Source organism: Psammomys obesus, unplaced genomic scaffold (genome assembly GCF_907164565.1).
Source record: "Psammomys obesus unplaced genomic scaffold, mPsaObe1.curated_primary_1811, whole genome shotgun sequence".
Taxonomy (NCBI): domain Eukaryota; kingdom Metazoa; phylum Chordata; class Mammalia; order Rodentia; family Muridae; genus Psammomys; species Psammomys obesus.
The window spans coordinates 12252132-12279382 of NW_026596120.1; the positions used below are offsets into that span (position 1 = coordinate 12252132).

The 27251-nt window shown below is 41.1% G+C and overlaps 1 protein-coding gene across 10 annotated transcripts in view; it reads right to left on the reverse strand.

The window, feature by feature from the left end:
• Nucleotides 1-2586: 2586 nt before the first annotated feature.
• The window catches only part of Cep63 (centrosomal protein 63), a 43222-nt gene continuing 18557 nt past the window's right edge, over nucleotides 2587-27251 (reverse strand). For 6 of the 10 annotated variants that reach the window (XM_055629624.1, XM_055629618.1, XM_055629616.1 and 3 more), the window contains 10 exons: nucleotides 23502-23615; nucleotides 18967-19200; nucleotides 18543-18676; nucleotides 17513-17650; nucleotides 14347-14461; nucleotides 11870-12067; nucleotides 10341-10427; nucleotides 5817-6022; nucleotides 4812-5091; nucleotides 2587-3003 (listed from right to left, as the gene is read on the reverse strand). In XM_055629624.1, the coding sequence (XP_055485599.1) occupies nucleotides 2845-3003; nucleotides 4812-5091; nucleotides 5817-6022; nucleotides 10341-10427; nucleotides 11870-12067; nucleotides 14347-14461; nucleotides 17513-17650; nucleotides 18543-18676; nucleotides 18967-19200; nucleotides 23502-23615 (1665 nt within the window). In that variant the 3' untranslated portion in view covers nucleotides 2587-2844. Of the gene's footprint in view, nucleotides 3004-4811; nucleotides 5092-5816; nucleotides 6023-6525; nucleotides 9671-10340; nucleotides 10428-11869; nucleotides 12068-14346; nucleotides 14462-17512; nucleotides 17651-18542; nucleotides 18677-18966; nucleotides 19201-23501; nucleotides 23616-27251 lie in introns of those variants that run through there. The other 4 variants (XM_055629623.1, XM_055629626.1, XM_055629621.1 and 1 more) reach the window with 3 other exon arrangements.

Here is a 27251-nt window from a genome sequence, read left to right on the forward strand (position 1 = left end):
TGTCCTAGAACCGAAACACAAATTTGTCTGGAACCCTGGGCAAGAAGAATGAAATAACTCACCTGGCCAAGCAGCCTCTGTAAACTCCGAAGGAAGACTTCTCCCCACATATAGTGGTGCTGTGCTCCCAACACTGCATATGGAAACTCATCCCCAGACATGGCGGTGCTGCCTCCCTGCACTGAAGAGGTGAAAGCAGAGGCTGCTCTTGGCTACACAGGATGTTCCAGGATAGATTCGAAAATAATAAATAAAAATAAAACAAACAAACAAACAAACACCTTCCAGTCCCTCACCATCTCATTTGGGATCTCTGCTAAGAAACAAACTCATTTACTTTGGACAAATTTGAGTAGTAGGAAATCCTTTGAAAAGCCAAAGTTGAGGGATGAAACCACAATCAAATATTCTGACAAATTTAGACACCAGACTACTTCAGCTTTTGTGAGAACACAGTATAATTTTAAGGAAACTCATAGCACCTAACGATGCCTTGAGTGCTCCTAAGGGACTGGTCTGTCCTTGCTCCTCCCAGTGCTGGGAGACTCTAATTCAAAAACTCCTTCAGACCAATGGGCACAGGTACAGTATCTCAGAGCCTGAACAGCCCTTTAGGAAAATATCTCCAGTAAATCCTCTTAACGCAGTGACATTCTTCTCATCCTACAGAGAAGTACAAGCAAAGGCCAGTGGTCATGATTTTAAGGCTCACGCTGTGATTACGGAGTACCACCCGGCAGCAGCGCGCTGCTCAGCCCTCGGGAGCAGGGCTCAAGGAAGGGAGCCGAGTGAGGCCAGGGCTGTGAGAGGGGCGCGCTTGGGTTGCTGTGAGCGGGAGGGCAGCCCTCTGGCCCTGGGTCAGTGCATGCCACAGAGGATAGGGAAGCCAAGCACCCGGGTGCTGTGGGGCAAAACAGCGGCGATAGACTGTGGAAAGAGGCCAGGAGGAAGGCACGCACAGCCGCAGTAGGCATCTGAAGGACGACTTTTATCACCGCCTCAATGCATCACCTAGAAGATGGGCTTCTGCGGTGTGAGGACCCCCACCAGGAACCTGGTAGGCAAAGCCCCTGTCCCCAAGAAGCATAATCCAAGTAACAATCTTCACAGAGGGTGAAGGGCCCCCAGAGGAAACCTAGTATGCCGCAGCTCACTTGAGGGCGGCACCATGAGTGACGGGCACAGGTCCAGACCGTGGAGGCCCTGTGGGCATGGTGTGTCATTTGGATTTTATTCTGATTGTAGTAAGAGACCTCTTTAGGTTGCAAAGCAGGAAACAGTGACATTTCATTCATGTTCTGAAAGCATAGCTCTGGACATCTGTGAAGATGAATTACTGCTGTCAGGTGCTGGCATGGTACCAGGAGGGAGGCCAAGCCCAGCTTCTAGGTGAGTGGACTGGTTTGGAACAGGCTTGCTTATGGCAGTCGAAGAGCATGGTGGGCGGATCTTAGAGACACAGAAGCTGCAAGCTCCCCCATCCTCTCCATGAACCGGATGGAGGGAATGGTAAGAGTAACACAAAAGGAACTAGCAAACGAAAGCTCTGTCCTGAGGTGGAAGCTTAGCCAGAGGGAGTCAGGAGTTCCTGCTGAACACGTTAAGTGTCAGACCCTTCTCAGACTACCAAAACTATATACAAAGACATCTCACAAAACAGAGGCAGCTGACTGGCTAACTGTAGAGTGCACTGGGTTATACATGGTCCTAAGAGCTTGGGAACAGAATGGAAAGTTCTAGAAAAGAAAGAGTACACTAAGTGAGGAAAGCATCTATAGAACCCCCTGACACTAGGTCAGAAGGGGAAGTGATTGTGAATGAGGCGGAGAGGCCAGGGAACAGAGGGAGGCAGCAGCACCAGGTCATAGGAGCTAAGGGAGGACGAGAAGAGGCAGCTGTGTAGAATGGTGTTTAGCGAGTTGGTTGGTGACCTTCAGGTAGGACAGCAGCTTCACGGTGAAGAGGGCTCAGAAGAGAGGAGACAAACCAGAAATCATCACTGCAAACTCCTATTTGTAGAAATGTTTGCTGAAGAGGAGCAAATATACGGAGGAGATGGGCAGTTTTTCTGCTTCTTTTTAAAGGAAGAAGTACCAGGATGTTGTGTGCTGACAGGAAAGACCCTCAAGCAGGGGAAATGGAAGGAGCAGGGTCCTTGGACTATGCCTTCTTACCCTGAATGCACTCTCCACTTCCTGTACTGGTCTGGCTCCAGCGACCCTCAGCTGCCCAGAATCCTGCTCCCCTCTCTCCATACCCTCTCTGGTTGTCAGCAGTGTGGCCTCAAATCATACATCTCCTATCTCCCTCTCTTCAGCAAGCACATGCTAAGCACTCACACTGGATGTCCTATGAGTTCCACACACAAAACCCAGCTCTGACCCTCGGCCATCCTGTCTTCTACTTCAGAGTTGGGCAACAGCCTCCTTGCCTCCTTGTCCTTACCGTGGCCCCTGGACACACTTCCAGCCAGACTTCGCACTTAACATGGTGGGAAAGTCTAATAAGCTGGCTGAGTGGTCACAGCCCTACGCTTCCATTACATACTTCCTTTAAGGAAGCTCTGTAGTTACTTTATTTTCAGACGAAGAGTAAAATCTTTATTTTAATTAGTACACAGCTATTTACATTTAAGTCAGAAAAAAATGTTTCTTTGTAGTAATAAATATTCTTTGAAAAAGTCTGCAAAGTGGTTTATTCTCACAAGTTACTGTTGGAAGAAGTCCTTCAAACAAACCAGTGAAAATGCCCAAGTGCCTGCTTCGCAGACTCTGTGCCGAGGCTCTCGCAGGTATCATCTTCATTATAACTTTATAACCGAGTCTTGTCTGTGGCTGTACAGGGCTACACGAGGGCTGTGAACTGCCTCACTGTCTTCTCACTCTCTCGTTTCAGCTCTTCAAGGTGGGCGTCCAGGCGCTCTAGAATATGGTGAGACCGCAGCTCCTCCTCTTCTAGAAACTTGGTAGCTATTGATCCCAGAGGAGAGACGGGCAGCAAGCACTGGCAGAGGGACAAATTGTGACACGTGTTAGGAAGCCAGGATGAATGCCTTGATAATATTTGAGATATTTTCTGCCTGGCAATGTTAAAGGGTGAATTTTTCCTCTGAAGAGATGTTTTGATCTTAATGCCAAGAAAGAAAAAAGGTAAGTTCTGAAAACATTGCACCACAGACCTCTCTTGCTGACCCAAGCAGTGTCTAGGTAAAGTGTGAAAGAGGTATAGAAAATGTCATCACTAGTCTGAGAGTACCACAGCTCAGACCTGAATGCCTGTCTGCTCGTGAGAGGAGAGTATAGCCAAAGCCTGCTATTTCAAAACCCTGAATTTCTCTCACTTTAAAGCCCTGAAAATCTACAGAAAACAAATTAACTGCCGGTTAAAAATCAGTACAGGCGATGTCATAGACCCTGGATCTCTGAAAGTAGTTCACCCTCATTTATAGTTGTATTTTGGAAGTCGCCTTAAATGCTGACTTGGCACAAATCCCTGCCTCCAGGGGAAATAAGCACACACAGTACAGACATACATAGCGCACGGGAGATTCTCTTGTCTCCACTTGACAAAACAGAAACAAGTTTCTGAAGGGAGAAATGACTTTCCCAAGGCTACCACACTAACCGGTGCTGGAATTGAGGTTCTTGCACTATAGGGGGCTACCTGCCATAGTCATGTGAACACTGAGACAGGAATGCAAAACAAGGCCACCTTTGCTATCTCCATTAGGAACGTGGAAGTCAGCTCTCCTGTTTTGTGTATGTCCACACACGGGCACAACAAGCCAACAGTCAAGTCCAGTGAGCAAAGCCAGGCAATTGTTGAACAGTCAGAATCAGCTGTATTGGCCCAGGAGAATGCTACCACCAAATACCCGAGTACTTCTGAAGAAAAACACAATACTCATACCAATTTTCAAAAGTGATTATCTGTAAAAATCGCTTCATCACAGGTCAGCTGTCAAACTTAGAAAGTTTCTTTTTAGAGTGTTGATTTTTTTCTAAGCCACATATAAGTAATAATGGACACTTATTTTGAAAACTAAAGGAAAATCTTTCCATGGAATTGCTGACACGTTTTTTAAAAACAAAAAATAGTCAGCTGAGCCTAGTGATGCATGCCTTTAAGCCAAGCACTCGAGAGGAAGAGATAGGCAGATCTCTGTGAGTTGAGGCCAGCCTGGTCTACACAGTGACTCTCCAACAGCCAGAGGTTACATAGTGAGCTGCTGTCTCAAAGGAAAGAGAAAAGAAAAAAGCAAAACAAAACAAACTTAACTTTCACAAGGATGTGATCACAACTGACAACAGGCCAACACAAGTGCTTCCCTACAGAGAGGAAAGAACAGGAGCCTGGTGGTGGGGATGAGGGGCCAGCACAGGGAAGATAGCCCCTACAAACAGGGCCATCACAGGTACCCAAATCACACTCTGTACACCTCAGATGTACCACCCTCAGCCCCCTGCCACAGGACCATTCCCATCAGCCCCACTTTTCCTTCCTCACTATCCATGCTCTGAGACACCCCCAACATCCAGAGACAGCCCCTGACTCAGTCACTGCAGTATGATCACCCCTCTCTGAGAAAGGCAGGCAGGAAGGAGAAGGCTAAAGTCAGTGAATACCTACATTCATACTGTAAAGATTTCAGAACTTGACTTTGAAAGTCATCTTGGTTGAATGTGCCTTCACAAGTAACACTGCATGGTGAAAATAATACAAGGTACTGATCGGGATCCAGTAAGAAAAAAAATATCACCCTCTTTACCTTAAAATTAAAAATAAATATTAAGATCAGAAAGTTTTCATACCGAAGATGCACACTCTTCGTGGTCATTCGTACAGTCAGACAGACTGTCAGAAAAGTTGGCATCGTGTGTATCTGGCATTGAAGGCAAAGAGTGAGCGTGACATACAAAGTTGGAAGGCAGAGAGACGGTGGAGCTGTCAGAGCTGGTCTGAGAGCTCAGGGGGATGGGGCCCTTGGCCATGAACTCTATGCTATCCAACATTTGTCCTCGAGGCGAGTGGTGGCCTGTTTTGTACTGCTCAGTCTTTATTCCATCATGTCTGTGCTGGCCATGGGTTGGCCTGGATAGCAGATTAGAAAACAAAATAAATGAAAAATTGTAGCAACTTCTCTGTCCAATAAATATGCTGAAAGAAGCATGTTCATCTGAGCATTAAGAGGCTAAGAAGAAAGACTCTATTGCTTAGAAATGAGCAGTCCACTTGGAGACAAATGTTCCTCACTCATTCAGGCTCTGCTCTCATGCTTCCACCACAGCAGAGGCCAAACTGCCACTGTGATTCAGAATCATCAGGGCCAGGGCAGGCCCGTGCCCAGAGAAAGCACATAATGTCATTGTGGGTGAGAGTTGGGGTAGGAGTGGGGGTGCCAACAAAGGCTGGTAAGGAAACACACACGCTACAGAGAAAAACCTGAAGCCACCTGACTTCTCATTGAATGAACCTTTCTTATGGTAACAACCTAAAATTAATTGACCAAAAATACAATGGACTCTTTTCATAAAAAGCCACATTTTACTTCTTTTGGAACAGGTGGGACAGAGGTGGAAGGAGGCAGCATGAAAAGCCTCTGGGGAACAAGATGGTGTTTACACCTACATCCAGGGTGCACAGAACAAAAGCCGTAAAGAAGTAAGAGTTGAACCACCTGAGCCGCGTGTGCACACTGTAGTCAGAATTAAAGCAGAGCCTGTGATGACTGCACTTCTCTAAGCCAGAAAGTCTTCTCACAGCAGGAAATCACACTGTAGCACACACACTTCAAAGAGACTTTTAAGAAACTTTACGTAAACTCGGCGCTCTTGGACTCGGCTGCTCTGATGTGTGCTAGTTTAAAGATCCTGCCATCTTTTTTGTTGCACACGTGAGTAGCATGCTCCAGCTGAGATTTGGTACTCGTCAAATCTTTCTGTAGTTGTTGATTTTCAGACACTAATTTATTTAATGTCCCAATATAATTCTCCTGCAGGTCTGCTAGTGAAATCTCTTTTGCCTAATAAAAAAAGAATACTAGAATCACTTGTGTGTTTAGGGGTGATTATGATCAATCTACAATGGTGTGACTGAAATATTTTCTGTTTTAGTTTAAAGTACTCTATGGCTTTACTTAGAGAAAGTAAAGATTTGTCTTAAGCCCTCTTAAGATGAACACAGAAAAAGCATCAGTCTGCCTAGAGTGGAGAAAGGGAGAAAGTCAGAGACAGGAGGGCTTCCTCCTCTATTTGGACATCCAAGGGATAGAATCAGAACACAGGAATGCTTTAAGAACCAGATACCAAAAGAAAAAAAAAAAAAAAAACAGAGACCAAGAATACAATAGCCATGTCTCTTCTTAAAGAAGAATGAGGGGCCTTTCCCCACCCTACTCCCTCCCCACACAGAGTACCTGTAGAAGAAAATAAAGAGAACTAATTCAAAGAAAATAATTTAAACACAAGGTTCTAAAAACAACTCTGGCTCAAAGGGGCAGCTTTTACATAAATAAATAATCTCTCATCTTAGGTGCTCTTTGCACCCACTTTTATAAAAAGTTAGCAACATAAAAACAGGACTCACATTTATGGCAGGAATTCCTACCATGGACTGTGATCATACATCTTATTTCCTGAAAAACAGGTCTACTTTTTTTTCCCTACTGATATGTTTTAATTAGCATTCTACAAAATTATGGTAGGAGAGATGGCTCAGCAGTTAAGAGCACTGGTTGCTCTTCTGGAGGACCTGGGTTCAATTCCCAGCATCCACATGGCAGCTCACAACTATTCATAACTCCAGGATCTGACACCCTCACACAGACATACATACAGACAAAACACAAATGCACATAAAATAAAAAGAAATTGTAAAAAGTTATAGTGATCTTCACAGTTTGACTTTATTTCATTCTCTGTTAAAAAAATAAAAAAGGTTGTGAATGTAAGCTGGTCAATAGAGTTCTGAAGAACATAACTTACTGTCAAGTAACAAAGGTGTAAACAGATCTGTAAACTGGGGATCACAGATCTTTCAGGAGCCGCCCACATCTCACAGTATCTCGGAGAATCATATTTTCAGGACACACGGCTACACTGTCAACTACCCATCTTGTATTTGTAGCACAGTGTACACTGTGAACTACTCCATCTTTAAAGTGGCCAATATTAATCATAGCTGCTGCCGTCAGTATAATTAGACTAGTTTGGAAAATTAATCCTTCATAGGTGGTAACATGAGAAAAGCATATTATGTTTTGATAATCTGTACATATATTCATGCTGTATGAAACTCTGAAACTAGAGAAAGCTAAAACTGGACTTTTACCAGTTTGATGTCTGAAATCATTAAACCAGTCGTTTTTAACCTATGGGTCATGACCCCTTTGGCAAACCTCTGTCACCAAACCTCTATCTCTACTTACATTTATGATTCATAACAATGGCAAAATTATAGTTACGAGGTAGCAACAAAAGCAATTTTATATTTGGGGTCACCATAACATGAGGAACTGTATTGAATGGCTGAAGCATTAGGAAGATTGAAAATTACTGCACATACCTAAAAAAAGATAATACTTGTCTTTCCATGCATCTTTCTAAAAACTCCAAGAGTTAGTACTTTATTAACAATTGCTCGAGGTACATGAATGGGAAAGGCAGCATGACAACTGTGTAGCAGGCATGAACTTAGCGAGTAAAGAAGGGTTAGTGTTCCCATCAGGGTTCAGGAGAACTCTAGGCAGGGTCTGTCTTCAACATTCTTGGAAGCTCTCAGTACTTAAGTGTCAACAGGGACCCACTGCACCACATAAGGGTCTCTAAGTCTAATTCGGCTAAATGGCACATCTTTAAAGGACTCTGTAGTGTAAATCAGATTAATTCATGAATTACTCCTCATTCAGTGTCAGCTTTATCAGGGCATGCAAAGTCATCTCTTGCCTACACTCTCACTCACCTACCTATCTTCTCATCCATTTACCCTCTCACCCACTAATCCATCCATTTATTGTCCATCCATCCCATCACTGAGCCAGGCAGCTGGTTAGCCAAGTGGCCCCAACCCCTGCCTCCATCCATCTTGTACCTCCTTTATAAAATGTTTAGCTATTATAAAATGGGATTGAGATGATGGTTCAGTCAGTAAAGTACTTGCCATGCAAGAGGACTCAAGCTCCAATCTATAACACTGATGTAAATGCTGGCTGAGTGGACATGATAGAATGCCTATAATCGGAGGACTTGGAAAGAGGAGAAAGAACCTCTGGAGCAAGCTGGCTAGCCAGACCAGCCCAACTGGCAAGCTCAGGGTTCAAGTGAGAGAGCCTGCCTCAATACATGAAGTGGAGAATGACAGAGAAAGACAGCAAGTATCAGGCTCTAGTGGACACGTGCACACACAAACATACACACATGTGCCCACACACATCCAGACAAGCTCTGACCACACACACACACACAAATAAAAATAAATAATTGTACATGTTTGGCTACTGCCGCCTCTCTTTTTTTCTTATCCATATGGGTTTGTGCTTTAAAAAAATTCTTTCACTATAGTATCAGAGATGTGGAGTGGTAGCAAAACGGAATGAGTATTTCCATCTGCTGTCTTAAATGACAGCATAGTTAAGTAATCACAAATCAACCATTTCAGTTGCCAGTTTATTTCACAATACCTGCTGTGCCCATTTCTGAACTTTTACTCCTACAAGATGGGTTCCTTGGGGATGCAAACTGCTGAGGACACTGAAGAACATGACTATTAATATCACAAATGTAAATTACCCAGGTATACTTGGGGCCATATGCATTTACAAGCTTAATGTCCATGGCTCAATTGTCCCGAAAGCAATATCGATGTGCAGGGGAGGGCCCATTCTCTAAATACTGCCAACAGAGGCCATATACTAGCTTTTAAAATCATTATCAAGCCTATTAGCAAGAAAATCTTTATTTTTAGAAGTTTTAGTTATTAGGGAAGTTGAACAGCTTCCGTCGCTCACTTGAATTTAAATTTCTATGAAACATCTACTTAGTTCTTTGCTCTTTTCCTACTGGATCTTTTCTATTATCTTTGTAGGACATTCTTATTTGTTGATACTTTATGTTAGCCTTGTGTCTGCTTATAGATTACTTCTCCTTGTCTATTCACTTGGTTTTTACTTCTTTTGCAGCGCTAGAGATATCAATCCAGGCCTCATGCTAGGCAAGCACTCTCCCTCTAAGCTATACTATATTCCCAAGCCTTTTGTACTTTTATTCTGAGCCAGGGTCTTCGCCCAGTTTGGCCTTGAACTCTTGGTCCTCCTACCTCAGCCTCCCAAATAGCTGGGATTATAAGCCTGAGCCGCCATACCTGGCTTCTACCATCAGTCTTTTTAATGGAGTCTTCTGCCATCCAGAAATTTTACATTTTTACATTGTAAAATCCTTTATGGCTTCACGATGCTTAGAAAATCTTACCCATCTGAAAGATTATAAAAATAGCCCCCATTTTTCTAGTTGAAATAAAGTGTTCTTCTAGCCTTTTGTACTTTCTTCGATCTCAGCCTCCATGACTGAAACTGCAACTACTTGAGAGCAAATACTTGTGTGACTATGCATCTTTTTGGAGGCAGAATGCTCCCTGGAAGTTCAGAAAAAGAGAATTCACTCTTCAGACATTTGACCTACACCAAAAAAAGATGGGTCAGAATGGATGTATCATTTTATAAATCATAATAATTTTGTAATAAAATGCTTAAAGAACACCATACTGTCTGTAAGCCAATCCTGTTCTGATTTCACAGTAGTTTATATTCTAAATTACTATAAATTCTAAATTCTCATATTCTAAATTACTGTAATGTCTTTAGAGTCAAGAATCTGACTAATCATCCTGTGTTCAATCTAGCACTTACTAAATATTTTAGAATATTTGAGAATATATTATGCCCCATATAATATATTATGCCCCATAAAAATATAATAATGAAAACTAAATTATTTCAAAAATGACATGCTTTATAGGAAAGACACTGAGCACAACAGCACAGTTCTACAACCATCACCCAATATCCACGTCATACTTACTGTCAGCACTATGCTGAACCCTTTGCAGATATTCTACTTGCTAAGAACACAAAATACACATGCATTTTGTCACATACATAACAGGAAAAATATCCTACTGCTAGAGCAGAAATGCCCTGTGGCAATAGGATACCTGTATTTCATTTGAGACCATATATACTAAAGGACTGTTATGCTAGTTTAATTCTAACTCTTTCTAACATCAATATCAGCAAAGCTACTTTCAACGGCTTTGAAAGTACAAAAGCTAAGTCTCTATGTGTGTACCTCATGCAGGCCCAGTTCCAGCTTCATCACTGTTTCAGAAAGACGGCGATTTTCTAACTTGAGAGATTCTAGCTGATTCAGAATCTCCTAAAAAAGGAAAATAGGGGTAGGGAGAGCCCACATAAATCAAACATATCTTTCCACAGATAATTTTCACTAGTCTAGCCTATACTCTCCATCCATATAGAAAAAAACTTTAAAAAAAAAAAAAGTATGTATGCAGAGGCCAGAGCCAGCAAGTCCTCAGATTCCACCAGTCTCTGCTCCCTCCCCCCAACCCCCAATGCTAGGGTAACAGATCAGAGCATGCAGCCATGTCTGGCTTTTCTGTAGGTTCTGGGAATCTGAACTCAGGTCCTCATGTTTGCAGAAGAAGGACTTTTATGCAATAAGCATCTCCCAGGCCCCACACATACTTTTTAAAAGAATGTGTCAAAGGTCTTATTAAATGTCCCTTTCAATGAAGAATGGGAGCTGTAGCAGCAAAATTTCAGGTCACGAGCAGACCCTTAGCCACACCCTGCTTCCACTGCTGGTCTATGTTCCACTTCCAACACTACATGGAACTAACTGCACATTCATACAACGCTCATTTATTTCCAGCCCTCACCCTGCTGAGATTTTCTGCTTGACGATCTCTATGAAAAGATTCCTGCCTTCTTCCTCAGCAGAGACTGTCCGTGCAACTTGCTCACTGGTATTTCTTTAAAGCTCCACCCCACTATCTTTTTCACCAAACTAAGAAATCTCCTGTTTGATCCAAGTCACTCTTATGTATACTCTCGCTTTTTCACTATAGTCTCTATGTCTGGGGGAGGGGAGAGGGAAATGGCAGCTTCAGATAAGGATTTCACAGCTAAATGGCTAGCCCTTGAATTTCAGGCTTTCTGTGGAGCCAACTAACCAATGTTTCCATATAAAAGTTCAGGCTTTATCTGAAATCAAATGTGCCACACCAATGTCCCCTCTATAGCTTCCCAATCATGAGCACCTTTCACAGAAATGCATCATCCTCCCCAACACTTCAACTATTTTCTGTCTCATTACAGAGCATTACTCGGCTGGCCGAGCTGAATTCCTTAGCAACTGTTTCTTCTACTGCCTACTCTGCTACCCTAGTCCAATCTAGCACAAAGCCTAGCCAACTGTGCAGCCAAGTATCTTCAGAATCCACCCATTTCCGTCTATGGCCACTGTCCACTGCTCAGGCTGCATCTTGTAGCTGTCCTGCTCTGCATGGTCTCCACCTTACTCATTCTCCACTAGCAGCAATAGAGATCTTTACTCTAGATTTCCACCTCCTGGGCTGTGCTCCCAGAACCTTGCCCACACACCACTGGAGTAGATTTTTCTTGTCTGTGTCCCATCTGGCCAACCCACCAACTCTAACCTGCTTGCTAACCAGCCCAAAGCAGGCATCTACTAAAAGTTCACCGAAGTAAATAAATATGGGAGTTATTCCTTGAATAAATTCATTCTTTGAAAACAAACAGGCACACATCAAGTGGAGAGCTCTGAACGGACTTTACCTTATGCTCTACAGCCTTTTCTTCTGCCTTTTGCATCTCTGCCTTCAGCTGCTTTTCCATGTCTGAGGAAGAACACTTGGCAGAAGCAATAGTAATATCTCGCTGGTGTAATTCCCGAGTTAGCTGGGAGATTTCCATCTTCATTCCTTCTAGTGCAGAGCTATAAGTCTGATCAGCCTGCAAAATCTGTTCTTTCAACTACAGAGAAAAAGAAAACACCAACAGTTAAGAGAAATATTTAGAATTCAGGCATGTGATAGTACACAGCAGTAATTCTAGCACTCAGGAGATAGAGCTAGAGGCAGGAAGACCCCAAGATTGAGACCAGCCTGCTCTTGCCGGTAATTTCTAGGCCAGACTGAACTGCACAGGAAGACCCCATCTCAACAAACAAGGTGTGGGCACATAGCTCAATGGTATAGCACATGCCTAGCATGCACAGGGCCCTAGAAAAAGTGTTTAGAGAGAAGGAAACATGGTTAATGGCTGCTAGGACAGGGTGTAGCAGCCTGTGGTGTAGTAAATGGTAAATTGCTCTAGTACATAACCCTACCAATGTTCATGTAAGCAACCCTAATTAAACTCAGTAGGCCTAAAAGAAAAGCAACATGAAAGTAGGAGGATGACTAGCTGGGAAAGGGGAGATCAGCAGGAATGGAGGATAGAAGAGGGTAATGCGGGTGAATATGATAGCAGTACATAGTACATATATATAAAACTGACAAATAAATGTTTAAAATGTTCATAATTTAACAAAAATATACAAAACATTAATAAGGTAATGTTTATCTTACCTCAAGACATGAAATTTTTCCTAGATTAAGTATGCAGAAAATCAGCAATTTACCAACCTGTATAGCTATTCTGTACATGTGGTGGTTAAACTCAAAATCATGTATTAGGTCTTATAAGCATAAGTTATATGCTTATAAGCATAAGTTACTCAAACACTGAGAGTCACTGTCAAAGCCTGTGGCCGGTATATGTAGAGGGAGACCCTAAGATTTTCATTGTTTTCACAGCCACATAAAATGTTTATCTGGTTTTCTGTCTCACAGGAGAGAAATAACAGAAAGATAAGATGAAGAAAGGGGCAAGAGCCTTTGAGGAAGATAGGTCAGTCTATAACATACCTGTAGCAGGAGCATGAGGACCTTACTAGATTCCTATCACCCACATAAAATTTGCCTTGTAAGTTTACAAACATCTATAATCCTAGCATGGGGAAGAGGGAGAGTGGATACAGGTCAATCCTGGAGCTCACTGGCCAGCTAGGCTCATCAATCAATGAGTACTGAGTTCAGCCACAGCCCCTGAAAAATCCTGTTTCAAAGTAAAGCAGGGAAGATGTGCAGCCTTGCCAGGCCACAGAGGAAACAAGGCAACCAGTCCTGATAAGACCTGATAGTCTAGGGTCAAACAGAAGGGGAGGAGGACCTACCCTATCAGTGGACTAGGGGAGGGGCATAGGGAGAGAAGACAGAGGGAGGGTGGGATTGGGAGTTGATGAGGGAGGGGGCCACAGCCGAGATACAAATTAAATAAATTGTAAGAAATAATAATAATTTAAAAAGCACTGTTAAAAAAAAGTGGAGGGTAAGGGTGCAGGGAGAAATGGCAATAAAAGGACACCTAATGTCTATTTCTGGGCTCTATACCCAGATATGAACACATGTACAAATGCACACGTGCCCACTCGCATGTGCAAACAAACACACACAGAAACTAGCAATAATCTCAAGAAGTTATGAAAAACACAAATTAAGCTAAGTATGCTGACAGACACCTCTAATCTCAATATTTAGAATTCAAAGGCCAGAGGATCATGAGTTTGAGGCCAACCTGGGCTACATATTAAGAGCAAGCCTTAAATAGCAAGTAAATAAATGCCAATAATGAGAGCCCTTTATTAGCTTATTTTTGGTATTTTGAGACAGTCTAGTATAGCCCCTGATTTCCTGTGTCTTTGCCTTCCAAGTGCTAGGATTACAGTGTGCCAGCACACCTGGGAACAGGACCCTTTAATAAAAAGGCTCTGAATGACTCAACAGCCAGTGAGGACACTAACTACTTCATAGCACAGAGAAATTATATATTTATCTTTAGTCAATGAATAAATATTAAATGACAGGTAACATAATCTCTTTTTATAAGGAACAATATGATTGTTTGGAAATCATCACAATGTTTAAAGTTTTAGAGTTCAAAGTGAACATATTTCAATTACATTTTAATTTACTGACTAGTAACAATTTTATCCATATACACAATGTACTTTATCACAGCCCCATCATCCTTTCTTATCCCTCCTTCTTATGCTGAGCTGCTGCTGCCCACAACTTCCACCCAGCCACTCCAGGGTGCTCTTCCCTTGAACATCAGTCTTGCAAACAGATTTCTCTCACTAACCACCTCCCACCCCAGCCCTAATCAATAAACACAGCCAGCTTTGTGAGCTCGGGCACACAGAGTTTCACCTTCTTTATCTCTGTCCTGTACTCATTGTTATGCCCTTCCATCTTCTTCAGTTCTTCATATTTTTCCATCAGTTCCTGGCTCAGCTGTTTGCATGTTGTACTCACGGATTCCAAACTGTATGGCAGAGATACAACCACATATAAATAAAATGCCCCAAATCCGTAAGATGGGTTATCTAAATGTACCTTATTGGTGCCCAAGACATACCCTACTAATATCTTAAACTTCATATCCCACATTAAAAGTCACTTTCAGTTCCACTATCACCACTGCAGCAAAGCCATCTCAACACTTTGAGGTAGTTCTGACTTCTGTGTTGACCTCTACTCCTCTTCCCTGACTTAAACTCCACTGGTTACAGAATTATAAAAACACCAGCAACTTCACTAACAGTTTGCTCTAGCTGTATGAGAGGGAAAGCCACCAGAACTGTCACAACAGACTCAAACTTCATCACCCTTAGTGATGCATACACACCATGCTATACAAAACCACAACAACCTTTAAAGAGTCCCAAATCATTATTCTTACTCAAGAGCCAATCCTTCTGAGGCATAAGAGTCATGGAAGCAACATGCCTCTCATTCCACTGTTCCTTTCTCACATGATCTTTTTGCTCCTAAACTGCTGAGCTTTGCTGTCTGCCAAATGCCAGGCTCCAAGCCTGCCTCTTGTGTCAACACAATCATCCTTTCACCACAATGCACTCCTTTCCCTACTCCTTGGTGGCCAATACCTTCTCAGGAACTAAATCGGAATTTACCTAATTATAGTCACCCCAGTCCTCATTCCCCTAATCACCTTATATAGTTCACTTTCAATTTTTATAACCTGTCAGTAATTTTTCTTAGAATTTTCTACTTTAAATTCAAGTCCTTTAACATGAATATTTTATCTCTGAAACTGAAAATTCTAAGACTAAAATATTTTATTTCTTACTTCTGCCAAATTTAGCCATTAGCCCTAACCCCTACAGCACATGCTTTTAGACTTTTCTACAAATGCTTAGTACTACACTGTTTCATAAACATAGCCAACTTGCCAGATAAGTTATCATTCAAAAATATCATCTTTGGGGAATGAAGAGATGGCTCAGCAGTTATGAGCATTCACTAGTTTCTCTTCCAGAGGGCTCAGCTTCAATTCCCAGCACTCACATATTACAATCAGCTCATAAATGTTTGTAATTCCAGTTCCAGGGAAATCTGACACCCTCACTGAGACATAAATACAGGCAAAACACCAATGCACATAAAATAACAATAAAATAAACTTTAATAAAAAAACAACAACATATCATCCTTGTAGTACAACAGCATAAAAACAATCAATTAAACTCCCCCATTTCCTGTTTTAAGTGCTATACAAACTAAACACCACAAATTGTTTAAAACGGTTCTTTTGTCCACTTGATTTTTCAAAGAAAAAAATTCAAGCCATTATTACTGAACACTGTTATTTATCCATTCTAATTTTATTTCCAGAAATTCTGGAATTTGCACTTATTTAGTACTTAGTATATGATTACAATGTGCTAAACCCTGAGGCCAACGGAGGAGTAAAACAGAGATCACAGAGTCCTAGCCTCACAAGGGGAAAAGCGGGGCCTGGAAAGGCTGAGGTGTTTGTTCAGTGTAATGCTAAGGGTCAGACTCAGAGGAATAACTTCTGAACCTGACATGACAGTGAAGATTATCAGAAAGCCACTCAGGGAGAAAACTATGATTAAAAACATAAATTTTTGTTCCAGGTGAAACATACTTTTTTTTTTTTTTTTTTTATTCAAGGCATGTTTATTTATTTATTTCACTTATTTTATGTGCATTAGTGTGAGTGTCAGATCCCTTGGAATTGAGCATTACAGACAGTTGTGAGCTGCTATGTGGGTGCTGGGAATTGAACCCAGGTCCTTTGGAAGAGCAGACAGTGCTCTTAAACACTGAACCATCTCTCCAGCCCCCTGAAACATACTTTTAATGCCAGCACCTGGGAGGCACAGGCAGTCTGACCTCTGAGTTCAAGGCCACCACAGGCTATAGAAGGGAGTTCTAGGACAGCCAGGGCTACACAGGGAAACCTTGTCTCAAAAAAAAAAAAAAAAAAATTTCATCATCATCATCATAATAGTCAGCTTACTTAGCTCAGTCTAAAGCATACACACACATCTCAATAGTGATCATCAGTGCCTCACGTACTCTAAACGGTGTAAAGCAGAAGAGTGAAAAAAGAAAGCACACAGAATAATAGTTCTTTCCAGAACAGCAAAGTGAAAACAAAAAGATGTAATGTATAAAGAAAGTGTCAAATGGCATTTCTTCTTGTTCTATTTTTGCCTAAAGGTTAATAGTTTATATAATTTTTTGCACACACAAAAAATTAGTATACAAGGAAGTATGATAAATGAATTTAAAACAAAATATCAAACTCTTCCCAGTAAAAAAGTTTACAAATATGATAAACAAAAAGAAGTTTGTAAGTATGGCAAATATAAGCATGATTTCCCACACTATGTCCTACTGTGCTGTGCTGTACTGTGCTGTACTGTGCCATGCCGTGCTGTACCATGCTATGCTACACTGTGCAATGCCATCATTCAATTCACAGCCAAGAAAATTGAAATTACACCATAAAAGAGAAAGAAGGAACAACACATGCCTACTATGTCCTTTCCAAGAACAGTTTCAGTAAGGCAGTAGAGAGGAAAGCTGAACTGAGGGGGCCTAAAAAGTTAAGGGGTGATGTGGGAACAATCAGAACACACAAATCTTCAAGAATTTGATTCTGAAGAACAGAGAAAGAGGAAACATTCTCATGGAGTAAAAGGTTTACAGGGGTTTAGTTGTTTTCAACATGGAAGAGATCACAGAACACTTTCTGTGCATATAAGCCATCCTGAAGAAGGCCCAAGAAAGGAATCATGGGTGAGACAAGTCAGTCACAGACCCCTCAGCAGATGCAGGCCCAGATCACAGGCTCAGATGCAGGCAAACTGGCAGATAGACAGGACACTCTTGTCTGCTTTTTCAGTAAACTAGAAAGTGAGGCCATTTCTGAATGCTAGAGGGGAAAAAAACAACTTTATTTTCAACTACTGTGTTATTTTACTCAGCCAACATAAGGATCAAAGTTCACCCTGAAGTTTTAAATGAGTAGCTAATTATCTACCTGCCTTCAAGATGAGTCACTTCTGCCTGCAGGAGTTCTTCACTGGTATGACTGTAGTTCAAGTGGGAGAGCACATCATCCACAACCCCCTGCCCTTGAGAGATGTACCTCCTTTCTACTTGACAGTTCTCCAGAGGCCTAAAGAGGACAGGGGAAAGAAACAGGTCTCTCTCTTATCTTGGTAAACAAAAACAATGCAAAAACAGACTGTTGTCCCAACTGTTCTTGTAATTAAGCTCCATAGAACACTTCAGTTTGTAGTCTGCTTTGTGGGAAAAGAAATAACAGGAGAACAGTCCAGGCTCAGCAGCAATTTAATCTACAAGGATTTGGCATGTTTTTCAAGGGGAAAAGCTATATGAAATAGCAAAAACACTTTGTTGACACTTGACTTCTTCCATCAAAGAAACTGGAAAGTTACAGACAGTCTGGCAAGAACAGAAGCATGTCTGACTTAAACAAAAGGAAGCTCATTTATTCTATTATTTTTAACTATAACAGTGCCCTGGCAATAATGGATATACAAAACCAGGGCTGGGGATATATAGTTTAGCTGGTATGAAGCCCTGAGACTGGGTGTGGTCACACACACTTGTAACCACAGCACTTGGGAGTTCAAGGTCATCCTCAACTGCATAGTATCTCTAAAGGTAGCCAGGATACATGAGATCCTGTCTCAAAACAACAATAATAAATCAGTCCTCAAAAGGGCTGGCTCAGTGACAGGCTGTTACCAATGACAAGCAACTAACCCTCACCATGCCCAGTCTCCTAAGGCAGGGAGGCTCTCCAGGACTCAACAAGGAGAGAATAAGGAGTTTCCAACTTCATGATCCTCGGAATCTTAGAGACTCAAATGAAAAGGAGACAAAACCATCCATGTAAATTTCATGACAATAAAAATCTAACTCATAAATTAAAACTGAATAAGATGATTACACATAAAAATGAAAATATCAAAATTAAAATCCGCATTCAATTCCAAACCTTCAAATGTATTAGCAGAATAATATTTAAGGTTCAAACAGACCTTGTGCTGTCTACTGTGAGCTGAGTGTCAACTGCCATTAATTTTGTTTGCAGTTTCTCCTGCATTCTTGCCTCAAGGATGAAGCTTTGAGATTGAAGACTTGCCTTCAACTCTTTCTGTTCTTCCTGCAGAGCCTGCAAAACACTCAAGAAAGCAGTCAGATATTATTACAAGTTTCCTTTAGCTCTCTTTTTCCTGCAGAGCCTGCAAAATACTCCAGAAACAGAGTCAGATAACATTACAATATTTCTGTTTCATGAGAAAGGCAACCAGGGAGGCTGACTGTAAGTTTTACGATAAGGACAAGAATGAATACAGCTATCAGCCCAAAGAGGAAGCTGAGCATACTGGAACCTGGCACTAGGTCAATCAGTCTCTTAAACACTCATACACGTTTCCCTAACCTACTATTTCTAACACACACCTCCAATAACTTTTCAGATTCCCTCAGTTTCTCCTCTTTTTGCCGCTGCTCCTTCAGGATAGTCATGTTGGTTCCCACCAGGTCGTTGACCCTCATATTAAGGCGCTCTATTTCCAGTTCATTGGCACAGATGGTGTCCTTGGCCCGCTCGAGCTTGCTGCTCAGGTGCTGGATTTCTGACTGGCTGGACAGTTCTACAGACTCCAATTTCTGTTTCCGGTTGGCAAGCTGGGCCTGGAAACACACGTTAATGATAGGAAATGGTAAAAAAAAATAATCAATAATTGTGTTCACTGAGGAAAGAAAAGATTCCCTCATAGGAATGATTGGTTCAATCAGCAGTTTTTGGACATTTCCTAGATTAAACATAGCACTTGGTGAATTAGTTTCTTTCAGTGGCATTACCTACTGAAGTCTGCTCAAATAAAACCAGTGCAGCAATAGTCTCATGGCCTGTGGTGTGCAATGCTTAACCAGATAGCTCTGCATGCTACCTCAAGTGGTTTTGGCTTCCCACATCCTGCTTTTCTCAAGTTTAAATTCAGTATCCAGACTGGTTTTTCATTTATACATTCAAAATGGACATAAATCATTCATAAAGGTAAATTTCCCTCATTTTAAACATCCCTTAAGGAAAGACAAACAATTTTATTGTAGAAATTCAAACAGAAATATCTCTGTGGAAACCATCTGCTACCACTTAAAGCTTCTATTGTATATCTTACAGGACCAAACTCTTATACTTTATATTATGGTGACACAAAGTAGCTGCTTAAAAAAGAGAGAGACAGAGAGAAGGAGGGAGGCAAAGACACAGACAAATAATTTTGTGTAAATTAGAGCTCAAGGCCGCAGGGTAGAGGCAACTGTTTTGTTTTTTCACCAGATCCCCAGAATGGTATGTGACCGAAGATTCAACACAAGTTTAATGCTAACTGCTATGCATGCAATTGTCTCCAGAGTTTCAAAAACAATCTAACCTTCCTCTTCAAGAGAGATCTTACATAGAACCCTCTGCAGAATAAGTAAATGCAGACTGGTTGCGGGCAGGAAGGAGGAAAGGACTGTGGTCCTTTGCTGAGCCTCAGCTTACCCCATCCCTAACCTATCCACCAGGCCCAGAGCTCAAAGCTCACCTGGAAACCTCTGCTCAAATGAGCGCTCAGGAGGACCAACAACACATAATGGGAAACCTGATCATTATGTGACACTGGGACCTGAAAGCAAATTCAGATTTGGAGCTTTAGCAGTGGTAAGCCACAGAGCAACCAGCTAGTCTAGAGCTGTTACTTCAGAACGAGTATCTCAGTTTTGAAAATCCGTATTCTTTCACTGATCTACTATTTCACCCGTGCAAAAAGACAGCGTTTTCATTACTAGAAATGATATCCCAGGCTATACGGTTCACTGTGGCAGTGTGGCTAATCTGATTTGAAAAATGCTCTCATGCAGTGGGGTACCAATGACTTAAGTTTTAAAAAAAATTGTAAAATTAGAACTGATAATAATTTGACATAGTGGGCTAAATACAATATAATATTAAAATTAACTTTACTTTTTTTACCTTTTTAATCTAACCACAAAAGATGGAAAATTGTGCAGCTCCTATGCTCTTACAGTGGCACGAATCTCGCTCTTCCTGTCCTAAGCAAGTCAGAAAATCACAGAAACAACTCCTAAAATTACCATTATTCCTCCTAACCAGCTGGCTTTAGAAGCATTTAAAGGTAAATATAATTGAAATCTTTTCTTTTTGCCCAGAAACCGGAATTTTCCCTTATTTGCTAAGCCTTCAACACTGTTTTACTCAATGAAGGGTAGAGTTACCTCAACTCCACGAACGACAGTGAAAGAAAAGCATTAAGGCAATTTACCTTAGAAAGACAGAGAGCACTTCAAGTCAGAATGCAGTGGGCGGTAGACACAGCAGGGTCAGAGGTGCACACTGAGCTCAGAGCTCTGTAGGCCCTTCAGGCTGCTGCCTATAGGGATGCTATGGCCTGCGTGGACACATCTGGAGGTGACCCTGATGGGGAGACAGGGAAGGCCTGGTGTTGCAATAACTAGGCCTTTATACTAGGATTCCCTGGAAAAGCAAAGCCCTTGCTGCTTCCAACCATGTTGTTCTTAAGCAGTCGCCCTGTCTGCTACAATGGTTTCTTTGAAGCTCCAAAACTACATTTAAAAAGAAAAAAGAAAAAGCCAGAGAAAGGTTGTTCTCATTTTTCTAAAATGAGCATGGAGTATGTAATTTTAATAGCTGAGTAGAATTCAAGCAAATCATGACTCAAAGAGCATGAAGCTATTTTTGAATCTTATTTTTAAATGTTAAAAATACGAATGAATTTTTGTCAAATTTTTTCATAAGATTTGCCCAATCTCCCAGATTTTCTTCTGTCCCACATATCAACTAACTGTAATGAGTCACGCTCAATTGGATTCTGCCTCAAACAGCCAACTGTGAAAGGGCAGTTTTTAGACAACTGGAGAAAATTGCACAGACTGAATACTAAGTTATACTGCTATTATTTATTGTATTGATATTATCCTGTCATATTATAGGAATTATAAGTCTTACCTATTCTGAAATGAGATGATGTCTATGATTTACTTTGTAACATTTTAATAACAAAAAATAAAGAATAAAAGTGTACACAGTTTCAGTTTTCAAAGATGAAAGAATTGGGCTGGAGAGATGGCTCCTTGGATAAGAGCAAGGGCTGCTCTTCTGAAGACCTGGGTTCAGTTCCCAGCACCCATACTGTAACTCACAATGATCTGTTCCAGGGCAATGCCCTGTTCCTGCTCTGAGGCACTGTGACAGATACACATACATTCAGGTAAAAACCCATACACACAAATAAAAGAAAATATATGTTTTTTAAGTTCCATGTCCTTCTTTAAAACAAAACAGAACAAAAAAGTTCCAAAGAACAGTTGTGCAGCGCGTGCTGTTAACACTAGAAAGAATAGCTGCACAGAAAGCCAGGTTAGGTGAAAGCCAGGTTAGGTGGTACGGGATTCAGCTCACTGGTACAGTGCTTGCCAAGCATGCGTGAGGCCCTGCTTTCAATACTACCCAGAAAAGAAAATAAGGTACAATTTCTGTTACAAATTTTGAATGCTCATTCATACACAAGATTGGCAAGATGATGACAACTATTAACACTAGGTAATGGGCACACAAAGATTTAATTAATGCTCAGTAAAGATAATCATACAGCACTGATTGACACAAACTGAGTCACAGGAAGCTTTAATTCTTATTTAGCTTGCCAAAGGAGAACCAGAAATGCATTTACATGTAATACTTTTAACTAATCAGATAACTTTTTTTAAATAAAATTATGAGAACAATTATTCAAATGTCCTTAGTGGGTACAAACGATGTTGGCTCTTTACAAATATCTTATTCTAGCTCTAGTTGAGTGAATAGTAAATAAAAACTCCATTTTTACTAAAAAGGAAATTTGAATTATAGAATTAGTCACAATAATAATTTGACAGCAGTGACTTAAACACTATATAATCAACAAATAACATGACTAAAATGTGGATTGAAAAAGCAAAAGCTCAGTTTGTTCTCTCACAGTCTAACAGCTACAATTAGAATACAGCAGTCACAGCCTCTAAGAACACAGAAGTTTCTCAATCAGGTTAAACCGTCATCCCTGTCTCACTCCCTCCCCAAAGAGGGCTCCATCGTCCCACTTTGCCAGTAGCTTCATGCAGATGACAAAATGTGTTCATTCTGTGGAATTTAGGGCCCTCCATGAAAGTCTCCATGGAGCTTCTCATAGCAAGAATATTTACAATAGTGTACTAGACCGCTGGTATTTTAGGGACACAAAGAAGATGCCAATGCTTAAAACAGCAAATAAAATGAAGTCTTAAAAGAAAAGAACCCAAACATCTTCCTCTAGCTCTCTGAACTTACCAGGCTGTTCTGACATTCTAGAAGCTGAGATAACTACAGTGTGGACAGATTGTTATCCTACAGATAACATACACAACTGATGAGCACCCAACAGATAATAGAGAACGCTACACATACTCACCTCTGTTCACTCCTTGTTGTGTTCTTGATTTTAGAGGAAAAAGGCCAAGGAGCTGGCTATGCCCCAAGGACATATCCTAAATTCAGTGTCTATCTAGTTTTTGCTGAAGTCATTGGTTTCTATAAGTTCCTACCACTATTCTGTAGCTACAAAGACACTACTTTTCATTATGAGGCATACCAGTGCACTGAGATTCTTTCTAGTCAGACTGTCTAAGCTCCCTCGCCAAGGCACCTTGGCCAAAGTACTCAAGCTGTCATAGAGATGAACAAGGCACAGACAGAAGCAGAGCCAGAAAAGCCAATGACAGAAGCAGAAAGAAATGGAAAAGGACACAGAGTGGGGGAAGGGAAATGGGTTTACCAAACAAAGGTTAGCAGAGAAAAGAATCCAAAAAAGACAACAGCATCCATCAGAAAATGCATGGTAGTAGGTCAGATTCAATCAAAACCCATCCGTCAGATGGCTTAAGCCTACCTGGATTATTTCTGACTGTTCAGCCAGAGCCTTCCTCTGTGCTTCCAGAGAAGATACCTGTTGCTGATAAATCAACCGCTGCTTCTCCCAGTCCAGAGACTTCTGGCGGAATTCCTGAAGAAGCAATTAAGGGACTTAATATCTAAGTGCCTCCCTGGGTTGCTTTCACAGTCCCCTGCTCCCTGAGTACAGTTGCACCCTTCTCCTCAGCAGGAGCCCCATTACTCATCAGCTGACTGAGCTGCAGAGGAATACTGAATTCTGCTCACACAGTGCCTGTGGATGTCTGTCTTTCTAAATTTAACATGCTAATGGTGAAGAGGAAGAAACAGACTCATGACAGTGGGCTCATGAGCATCTTTACAGATCTGCTGCCACCCAAGGGCTATTACTACTTTGTATTTTTCAGAAAAGTAATACTAAAATAATATTTCCTTAACATCTAAATTCCTGACACCCAGACTCAACAGATTCAAACAGATTTCCGAAGCAGTAACTCAGTAGCACAATTCTCACTTCATATTCTGCTAGTAACAGTATTTTTGATAGCCAAACTTTTATTATCTAACAGAAGAAAAGGCTTGCAAAAGCTTGAATAACATGGAAAATATGCACCACGTTTTAACAGGTATTTATAACCTAGAGCCAAATAGTTTAAAAGTAATGGCTGATCAACAGCAATTTCAAATTGTATGTCATGAAAATGAGCCTTACATTTCTGAAAATAAAGCAAATCAAAGGGAAAAGATTCTTAATCTTCCCATCTGTGTCCTCCAGGAATCTTCAACTTTAAATTGCTCCTTAGATTAATTATTGTAAGCCAGCTTTCTGATATTCCATTCATTCAGTCTGTCTACATGACTTTCTATCACATGTGCCAGCCCTATTCAACTGCAGGATAACAGGCATGGCATGCACAATAAACGAATGAATAAGTAAGAATGTTCAATGACATCAAATGACAGAAACAAACTTTTGATGGAATTCAAAAAGGATGCAAACAGCCATCTGAATGAAATAGGAAAGTCAATACTGGATATAAAAGAGAAATTCAATAGACACAGGAATACAAGAGCAAACAAATTTTGTAAATAAAAATCTTAAGTCAAATAAAAATTCAATGGAAAGCCTATCCAATAGATCAACTTGAAGACTGAGTTTCAGACCTGAAGACAAGGTAGATGAATTAGAACATTCAGACAATGACAAAGATAATAAGAAAAAATGAAGGGAATGTACAAGATCCACACGACAGAATTAAAAGACAAAATCCAAAGGCTAGTAAGAAGACTCAGTATGTAAACAATGCTTGCCATATAAGCATACAAGCCAGCATTCACTAGAAAATGCTGGGTGTGACAGCACACATTTGAAATTCCAGTGACAAGGCAGTATTAACAAGGCTTACAAGCCAGCCAGGCCACCTGAACCAGTGAGTGCTAGGTTCTGTGAGAGAGTCTGTCTCAAAAAGTAAGGCAGAAAGTAACTACCACTGACCTCTAATCTCCACACATACATCACATACCCATGCATGCTCATACACATGTGCCCACATATATACATAAAGACCAAATCTATGATTCATTGGCACAGAAGAGTGACAAGTTTAAAATAAAGGGTCAGAAAACACATTCGACACAGCCATAGCTGAAAATTCTCCAAATACAGGGACAGAGCTATCAAGACACAAAAAACATTGAGAATGCCAAGACCAGAAAAGAACCTTTCCACATCACATTATAGTTAAAACAATAAACATAGAAAACAAAGATTACCAAAGCTGAGAGAGGTGCCAACACAAAGGTAAACACATCAGAATAAAAGATTTCACAACAGAAACCTAAAAGCCAAGAAGGTAGGGCACAATGCAGTTCAAGCTCTAAAAGACAATACTGCCAACCTAGCTTATTATAACCACTAAACCGTCTGTGCTGGTTAGTTTTTATTAATTTGACACAAAGTAGGCATATCTGAGAAGAGGAAACCTCAAATGAGGAATTGCCCCCATCAGACTGGCCTGTGGACATGTCTGTGGGGCACTGACTTCATTAGTAACTCCTGTGGGAGCTGCCATCCTTGGGCAGAGGCCTAGGCTGTGTAAGACAGATACTTGAGCCTGTCAGGGAAACAAACAAGACGGCAGTGTCCCTCCATTGTCTCTATTTCAGTGCCTGCCTGCACATTCTACTTTGAGCTCCTGCCCTGGCTTCCCTTGTTGGCAGGCTGTGAGCTGAAATAAACCCTTTTCCCCCAAGTTGGTTTTGGTTATAGTGTTTTACCACAGCAACAGAATGTTATTTATAGCCTATTCTTTAGAACTGAAGGAGAAAGAAAAATTTTCCTTGATAAACACAAAATAAAGCAATTATTACTACAATGATTTCATTGTAGTAATACTGAAGTACTCTACGTACTGAAAAGACAAACAACTGTGATGCAACAGGAAAGACTAAACTTTACTACCATAGTAAATAAACAAATGAGGATTACAAAGATACCAGACACTATGAAACAACAAAATGACAGAAAGGAATGAATACCTTCATTAATATCTGAATAGTAACGGCCTCAATTCTCTAATCAAAAGATACAGCCTAAAGCTAGGAAAGTGAGTCAGTGTGCTGTTTTTAGCAAAATCTAATTGTTCAATGAAGACTCGGAAGCAAGTTGTTGGGGTGCAAGTCGGCTGGCTCAGAGAGGCTCAGAAAGCAGCCAACTGGCCTTCTTCCTTAGCAGACAACCCAGGAAGTAAAGGAAATGCTCCAAACTGAATGTCCCTCCCTTCTAATTCCTGTAGTCTATCTAACCATCCTCCTAACTCTTTGGTTTTTCTCTATGTTCACTCCCTGTCAACTGGCTGCTTGCTCCGCCTCTTGACCAAAGGTTAATTCTAGTTAATCCTGTTTACCATACTCAAGCAATAGAAAACTCTTAGATTAAAGGTGTGTGCTGGGGCTAAGCCACAACACAACTAGAAACAAGTTTTTCCAGTACACAACACAATCTCAGGGTTCACAGTGTGATCAAAAATCCTGCAACATCAGTGGGTAAGAGTGCTTGCTGAGAAAGCAAGAGTCCCTGAGTTCAAATCCCCAGCACCACATAAAAAGTTGAGCATGATCATGTGTACCATGTACTATAACTCCATGGGGAGAAGGGAGGGGAGGAGATAGTAGGGTCCCAGGAGCTTGCTGGCGGGCAAGCTTCAGGTTAATGAGACATCCTGTCTCAAATGTAAACTAAAAACTTAAGAGGGAGACACACAACTTCTTCCTCTCCACATGCACTCACATGGACACACACAGACATGTGTGCATACAACTCCATTTAAGTTAGTCAGTTAGTCAGAGTCTCTCTCTCTCTAGACTAGTTGATTGGATTAAAAAAATAGGATCTATCTATTTGTTGCCTGCAAGAAACACGCCTTGGGCTGGAGAGATGGCTCAGAGGTTAAAAGCACTGTCTGTTCTTCCAGAGTTCCTGAGTTCAATTCCCAGCAACCACATAGTGGCTCAAAACCATCTATAATGAGATCTGGTGCCCTCTTCTGGCCTGCAGGCACACATGCCAGCAAAACATTGTATACATAATAAGTTAAAAAAAAACAAAACAGAATTTAATATATATACATATACACACATATACAAATACTATGGAATAACACAACCAAGGAAGGAAAGAAATCTCTTCAATGAAAAGTTTAAAACTCCAAAGAAAGAAATGGAAGAAGACACCAAGAATGAGAAGGCT